Raw genomic sequence first — 8244 nt, 5'->3', positions numbered from 1 at the left:
GTGGTCACATTTCTAACATACTCAAAAACAAAAATCAAACTTGGTATTCATAACCTAGGGAAAATTCCACCCCAAATCGACATATAATTTATGTATGTTTAATTTAAGATAAGTCAGATTTAAATTAATCAAATTTTAACAAAAAAGGAAATGATTTAAATAAAAATATATATAATATATGCCGACGGCCGCCGTTAGGGCCTTTGGCATAGCTCTGACGGCATCAGCCCGCCGTCCATCCCCAGGTCGCCTAGGTCGCCTCTATGTCGACGACCGCCGTCGAGATAGATCGAGGTATGCCGACGGCCTTTCTATGCCTACAGTTGCCGTCGGCATAGATATGATGGAGGTGTGCCGACGGCTTCCCTTTGCCGACGGTATTTGTCAGGCTGTTGGCATAGCTCCATCGATCTATGTTGACCGCAGCTGTAGGCATAGAGAAGGCCGTCGACATATAGGTTTATTCCGATAGTGAGGCCTCCAGATCTAGACCAGGGAGCCGCCACCGCATAAGCCACGACGACACCAGGATCACCCGCCACCCCTCCCCTTACTACCCATTTAGTCAAGAGGAGACACCACCACCACTACAGCGTCGCTTGCTAGAGAGCCGATCGCGCAGTCCACCTTTCAGAGCCACCACCTCGGCATCCAAAACGACCTTTTCACCGAAACCATAACACGTGAAGAGTAAGTATAGTGGTTAAGCAATTCATTCGATTAGTTTCTCCTTCTGTTCCATGAAGTATACTATCTCTTCTATCTCTTGTACATTTTGTATCTTTTGTTTTGGCTACGATTTATAATAAATAAATAAAAGCATTGGGGCTTTTGCCCTACTCCACAGCTCACAAAAGGAAAAAACTGAGCTGAGAAAAGAAAACGAACGTCCCCTCAAAAAAAGGAAAAGGAAACAAACGAACGTATTGATGAAATGGATCTCAAATCGCGCGCCACGCGACCGTCTCCTCTGCATGCAGTACCCATCGGAAAGCAAAACCAACACAAATAATTACGCGTTCATTCCGGTTCTCGAAGGTACGTCTGAACACGACGAGGTTTCGCACGAGAGAGAAATCATATAAATTCTGGCGTACCCCTCCCTCAACGTCAATCTCCTCTGATCCTCCCTCCCACTCCGGCCCGCCCTGCTGCTACATTCTCCATTGCTCGGTAAGTGTTCTACGCTTCTTTCCCCGTTGTTCGACCTTATGGTTCTCACCTCGCATATATGTTTCTCACCGATCTGTCTACCGTTCCAGGCTGCTTGTCGATCGGATATGGCGTTTGCTGGCATCTCCTTCGTCACTGCTGAGGGCAAGCTGTGCACTTCCACCGTGTCGCCCATCGACTCCCGCGCGGCCCACGGGTACCACCTGCTCGCCGTCGAAGGCTTCTCGAGAAACAAGCCACCCACCGGCCAGTACATCAGGTCTCGTACTTTCTTGGTTGGAGGCCGCCGCTGGTATCTCAGGTACTACCCTAATGGCTATGACTCCAAGTGCGCCGGGTTTATATCGGTTTCCCTTGGCCTTGAGGACGACGATGATGAGAATAAACATGGCGATGGTGAGCAGCCGCGGTCCGTGAAGGTCCAGTCAACCATCTGTTTCATCGACCAATTTCAGTGGGATCAGTCAGTATACATCCATGAAAGAGAGATAGAGGACTTCGGTCTCAATCCAGTAATCTCAGACAGAGATTTCATGAGAAGATCTACGTTGGAAAGATCTTCGCACCTCAAGGACGACAGCTTCATCATCCGTTACGACGTCATTGTACTTGACGTCAAGGCGGACATGAGCGCGGACGGCGGTGCTGGCACTATGGCTTCCGCGGTAATCCAGGTGCCAGCGTCCGACATGCCGATCCATTTGAAGAATCTCCTCCGGAGCAAGGAGGGTGCTGACGTGACGTTTGAGGTTGGCGGCGTGAGGATCGCTGCGCACCGGTGTGTGCTTGCAGCCCGGTCTACGGTCTTCAGAGCGCAGCTGTTCGGCGACATTATTCAGGGCTCTACGACCGTGAAGATAGACGGCATTGCAGCCAAAGTGTTTAGGAGCATGCTTGATTTCATCTACACCGACACAGTGCCCAATATGTTGGATTGGGACGACATGGAAGAGGAGGCCGAAGAGGGAAATGACGTGGAGGAGGGAGCTGAAGAGAAGGGATACATATCGCCCAAATATATAATGTGGCTGCTTCAGTTGCTTGAAGCTGCTGATAGATATGATCTCCATAGGCTCAAGTCGATTTGCCAAGAGGAGCTGTCCCTCGGCATACAACTGAGCTCTGTGATGGGCATTATTGTTTTAGCCGAGCGAAGAGGTAGCCTCTGGTTGAAGGAGGAGTGCTTGAAGTTCATCAAAACTCATACAAGCTTGCACAAGGAATTCACGGCTGAGGAAGTTGAGGAGATGACCAGAACCTGCAGCCCCTCCGTTCTCAAGAAGCTCATCTACAAGTTTGCTTCCTGAATTTCTCAAGAAAATCTATGCCGTCGTTGCTCTTAAACATATTCTCATTTCTTAAGGGTTAGTGTATGGTCACTTTGCACTATCCGACCCTAGATGAAAACTGCCACATTTCTAGTGGTCTTACTATTTACTGAGTCCATCGTCCAGTAGCAATATATATATGCCATTGCTACCGGCTTTACTCCGTATTCATCAGATGCAGTAGCCTAATACTAGTATACTGTATTTTTTACATGTCTCTTGTTTTCCTAAGTTGGTTCCTGGATCTGCGTTTAATTGTTGTGCATGAATGCATGCATGGATTACCTCCTAATTCGATCGGCTGCAATCATCAAAACAGACCTGCAGGGTGCAATTTCGCAGCATTCATGCATGTTTCCCTCTGCTAAGCTGTTCTGGTCATGGTGAACGACGCCGTAGGAGCCCTGTGTAGTGCTGCGACAAATCGTGGACCTAATCTGCTCTTGATCTTGATTGACTTGTGAGTTTGGACTAATTTTCATTGTGGTTGGCCGGAGAAAACAAGCAGTATGCAGTTTCACCTTTTTGTGTTTTACTTCATGCACCAACCAGTTTAGCCAACTTGAGAAAAAATAAATTATATTTGTAAGAAAGAGAGTGTGATTTCTAAAGAGAGGGATTTCAGAGTTGGGAAAACGTCTGACCAGGTTGAACTATGCTTATCTATCCCCCTCACTGGGCCTGGCCTAGCCAACTACTCCCTCTGCAAAATCATATACGACGTTCTAGATCACTACTCCCTCCGTCCGAAAATACTTGTCCTACAAATGAATAAAATGAATGTATCTATAATTAAAATAAGTCTAGATACAATCATTTCGAGGACAAATATTTCAGGACGGAGGAAGTATTATTTAGTCGTGCCTAGCCACCTAACTAGTACCCTGTGATAGGCCACAGCTATGTATCGCCCGTACTGATTCCTAATAAGAATTGCCTAAAGGCGACACACTAGTGGGCTGGCGCATTTAGAACAGTAGTTGCTGCCACTCGTAGCGATCGCTGTATGTTCGATCGGTTCGGGTTTTTTTGTTTTTCCGTTTCTTGTTTTCTTGTTGTATTTTCGTTGGTTTTATTTGTTTTGCCACTGTTTTCTTTAGATTTTTCTTCATTTTTACTCAGGTTTTCTTAGTTTTCGCAATGGATTTTCTTTCTTCATTATATTTAACTCATGTCTATATTTTTTCTCGCTGTACAATATACATTTTTAGAGCACACTGGAAACATTTTTGTGGTACACTTCGGGCATTTATTAAATACATGATGTACATTTTTTAAAATACATGTTTTGAACACTTTTTGAATACACAGTAACATTTTTTCAAATACATGCTGTAAATTTTTCTAGTGGTAATAAACTTTTATTAAACTATAAGAACATTTTTTACATTGCATAAAAAAATAAAGATTGTACAAACATTTTTCTGGAACACATGAATATTTCTTCAAAATGTCACATACTTTTTAGTTTTTTAGACATATTTTTTAATAGAAATAAGCATCTGTTTAAACTATGTGATACATTTTTTTAATAATACGAAAACATTTTTTACATTACGCAAAAATAATATTTTATACATTGTATGATTTATTTATTTTTGGAAATGTGCATCAAGAAATATTGAAACTCATGAACCTTTACTAAAAATGTAACGTGCATTTTTCGAATGTATGAACCTTTTTTTCTTAATCAGGCGAACATTCTTTGTACATTGTATGAGTTTTCCGTATGCATGATTAACATTTTCTAAACATGTGCCATTTATTGAATGTGAAGAACTTTTTCCGTATGCATGATTAACATTTTCTATACACGTATAATATTTTTCAAATGCATGTTTAACAAAAAAAATTACTTAAAGTGTTTTATCGTAATACATGTAGTATATAATATTTGGAAGTAAAAATAATAGTAAAAAATCAAAAAAAACAAAAATATGAGAAGAAATGAAGAAACATGAATGCCGTTAGTGTGGCGTTAGAAGGCACGGCCACTGGGCCGACCTAGTAACGGCTCCCTACTACACACCATACACGCATGGCTTCTCGCACGGCCCAGACGCATGGGTTTTGGTTTCTTCGAATATAATTAATAGGATTAGACCAAATTTGTCTCAAAGAAAAGCAGACCAAATGTTTACCTTGGTAACCTCCGCCGCTTGGCTTCCTAAAAATCAACTCAAATGGGGCAGTCAATATTCAGGGTGGATGAGGAGTTGTTGCTACCATGTGTGGGGAGCACAACGGCAAGTACATGGGATCTTCATCTACTATTGCTCTTAACGATGTCACCAATGTGGTGGTCCTTGAAGCAATGGCATCCAGAGAAGCTTGGTCTTTCGGCACTGATTGTTTGGCAAGACATATTCTCACTTCCTCAGACAACAGTTCAATTATTAAAGATATTGAATCAAATGTTGGAGGAGCTCATGCGGCGGTGATCAAAGAGGTGAACGATAGGAAGAATGATTTTGAATCATGTCGGTTTATTTACGAATCTAGACGTAGAAACTATGAGGCTGATGGCTTACCAAAGTTTTCTCTCCTGATGTTGGTAGGCATGTGTGGCTGCAAGAGCCACATGATCTTGTATCAATTCCACTGAACATTGTTGTCGAACAAAGTGCGACAAGGTTTTCTAAAACAAATGTTTAAATTTTTAAGAAATATAGTTCGCGCCCTAGTGAAAGACAAGCTTTCAACACAACTCGGCGCTACACGTTCAGGCTCCATGGCATGGCCATGCCCTCGCCTCGGAAAAAGTCAATTTTAAACCTTTTACTTGTAGAGCATAGCTAAATCAAACACCCAACTCCGAATCCCGGTCGTTGGCACGCTGAACTTGTCAATCCTAGACTAAATCGAACCTTGGAGCTGTTTGGTGCACCGGGAAAGCGACGATCCTGGGATTACATCTCTCGGGTCACTCCTTTGATGTGCATGATGTTGAAAAATGTTCGGAAATTGAAAAATATTCTTAAATACAAAAAGAAACTCAGAATTTTGGAGAAATGTTCGTGAACTCAATTTTTTCGCAAATCTGGAAAAAAAATCGGAAATAAAAATATTCTCAAATTTGAAAAAAAATCACGATTTTGGAAATATGTTCGTGAACTCAAAAAATGTTCACAAATTTTAAAAGGTTTATTGCGTTTGAAAAAATTTCATGAGCTCCAAAAATATTTTTGAATGTTAAAATATGTTCATGAATTTGAAAAAAGATTACGGACTTAAAAATGGAAAAAAATAATGTTCACAAATTTATAAAGTGTTCATGAATTTCATAAAACGTTCATGAGTTTGAAAATCATTTGCGAAGTTGAAAAAATATCCACAAACTCGAAACATGTTCGGGAAGTCAAAAATTATTTGTGAATTTGAATTAGTTTTCATGATTTTTTTTAAAAATTCACAAGTTTGATAGATGTTCACAAATTTTGAAAAGATTACGAAGTTGAAAATTGTTCAACATATATTTAAGAGAATTGACCATGTATTGTAAAATTCTCATTGTATATTCAAAAATATACATCAAATTAGATACCTAATGTTTAAAAAAGAAATCTAATAATAAAATAGAGAAAAGGAAAATTAGAAAAGAAAGAAAGAAAAACAAAAAAATGCCTAAGAAAATTGTAAATTAAAAAGAAATAAAAAGGGATATAAAATGATAATAGAAACTACAGAAATGGAAAATCAAAAGAGAAAAAAGAAAGAGTTACTAGCACAAGTACGAAAAAAAAGGATTATGGAAACCAGCTTAAGTTCACTATGAAAGTCAGCACGAATACAAAAAAATCAGTTACTGGGCGACCCGCACGAGACTAGAGGTGGAAGATAAATATGACAGCTGGGTCAAGTCAAGCAGTGAAAGTAGCAAATTACCCCCCTTTGGGATATATGTTTTTCAAGAAAAACTGCTCCATGGTTCGATTTAGACTGTGATTGACAAGTTCAAAGTGCCAACTACCAGAATTTGAAGTTGGATGCTTGATTTAGCTAAGCTCTGCAAGTTCAAGGTTTAGACTGGACTTTTCCCCCTTGCCTCACACTAGCACAGCACATAGCACACCGATGAAAAAACGCAGCCGCTGACGCGACTGAGCTCGGCTCTCCGCCCTCGCTCCCCTCCCCTCGCCATAGTCAGTTCTTATCCGATTCTTCAAAACGAGAGCCACAAGTTGGCAAGCCTAAGGAAATCTTGCCACACTTTTTGAGTGTATGTGATGTGGGATCCTAGTGTGGCTTGTCTAAGATGTGGCTTGAACCAAACGCACACCTAAGTTGGTCAAACTTGCCTAACCTTAGGTGTGGCAACCTTTGGCAAACTTAGTCTCAAACCAAACAACCCCTAAACCTTAGCCCCACCACTTGCCATTTTATTCTGGCCACCATCTGAGATTTCAGAAATTGTTATGGGCATAGCCCATTTATTTCTAACAGAAACTGCAACCATCCTGTCAAATTGCAAATAGACGTGACCAAAAAATCACGATTTTTTAACCAATTTGCAGTCAAAAGGAGAGGACAAAATGTATGCAGCCAATAGGACACAAAATTGCAACATGAAGAGGTACTTACACCATGGTAAGGCACCTGCAGTACACCCATCCATCATGATCCTTGCTGTCAGAGACGTGCAGCTTCACCATGGGACCACAATGTGGGCAGGAGATCCGGGGGTGAACGGACCGCCGCGGTGGTTAGCGGAGTGGGACGAGCTAGCTGCATACATGCATGAGAGAGGATAAGCTCGAAGCAGCGATGATGGGCGGCGACACAGCGGCTGCGGGGTGCGGCTACGACGAGGGAAGGGGGCCGATGGCTAAGAATTTGGGGAAAAGAGAAAGGGGAAATGGTACTTATTCTCGTGCGAAATAGCATTTTTGTGGGGAAAAACCATGCAACTGGGCCATGCCTTGCTGGCGATTATGTGGCTAGTCAAATGGTCAAATTGTATGCCACGTCGGCCCAATACGGCTTGGAAGCATACATGGTCACCGGCGTTGTCCAGTGATGTAACTTTAGTAACCGTAATCTAGGTATTCCGGAGTCAGTGACCAAAGTGAACTTTGGAGACGAATCCAGTGACAAGGTTAATTGCCTGTATTTCGGTTCTTGAGGAGGTAGATCAAGGCATCGCACTGGAGAGGACGGCATATAAATTCTTGGGTATCCCTACCTCAACGCATCGGCAGACGACATCCATCTCCCTTGATCCTCCTTTCCCTCTGCTGCCGTCCATGACCATCTATCCTTCAATGCTAGCTGGGGCGGAGATAGGGAGGGGCGAGCAGGGGCTAAGACCCTTGCCAATCGCTCGCCGCAGTATAAGTTTTTTTTAGGAAAAAGCCTTCATGGCGTACTTTATTTCACTTTAAAAAGAGATATATTGTTTATTACATCAGAAACAATAAAACTAGGTGGCGTATCATCCCAAATGACAGTAGAGTTTGAAATACTAGCATGCTTAGCTAAATTGTGCGCCACATGATTTGCTTCCCGGTTGCAGTGTTGCAAACAAATATCACCAATCCTCTGAGCTATTTCAAAACTCTACAAGTATAGCCGCGTAAGGACTCCATACCTGGATTGTGCCATTGAAAGCTTGAACAAGTTCCAAGGAATTCGATTCTCCAATGACTGGAATACACCCCAAATCTTCAATGAGGTTTAAGCCATGTTGTAGTGCTTTAACTTCTATTATTGCTACATCTAACAGGTGGTGAAGAGGCCAACATGC

The 8244-nt window shown here is 41.9% G+C and overlaps 1 protein-coding gene across 1 annotated transcript; it reads left to right on the top strand.

Annotated features, from left to right (window-relative positions):
• The first annotated feature begins 1280 nt into the window (after positions 1-1280).
• On the top strand, positions 1281-2480 carry LOC123156534 (BTB/POZ and MATH domain-containing protein 2). The gene is made up of 2 exons (XM_044574657.1): positions 1281-1369; positions 1475-2480. Exons 1-2 carry the CDS (start codon positions 1281-1283, stop codon positions 2478-2480), a joined length of 1095 nt encoding a protein of 364 aa, XP_044430592.1.
• Positions 2481-8244: the final 5764 nt, after the last annotated feature.

The sequence above is a fragment of the Triticum aestivum genome, chromosome 7B (genome assembly GCF_018294505.1).
Source record: "Triticum aestivum cultivar Chinese Spring chromosome 7B, IWGSC CS RefSeq v2.1, whole genome shotgun sequence".
In the NCBI taxonomy this organism is placed as follows: domain Eukaryota; kingdom Viridiplantae; phylum Streptophyta; class Magnoliopsida; order Poales; family Poaceae; genus Triticum; species Triticum aestivum.
This window is presented reverse-complemented; position numbering and strand designations above follow the sequence as displayed.

Coding starts and splice junctions, on each gene's coding strand:
- LOC123156534 (XM_044574657.1), top strand. CDS start 1,281: ATGGCGTTTGCTGGCATCTCCTTCGTCACTGCTGAGGGCAAGCTGTGC. Junction 1,370..1,474: donor GACTCCCGCGCGGCCCACGG/GTACCACCTGCT, acceptor CTGGTATCTCAG/GTACTACCCTAATGGCTATG.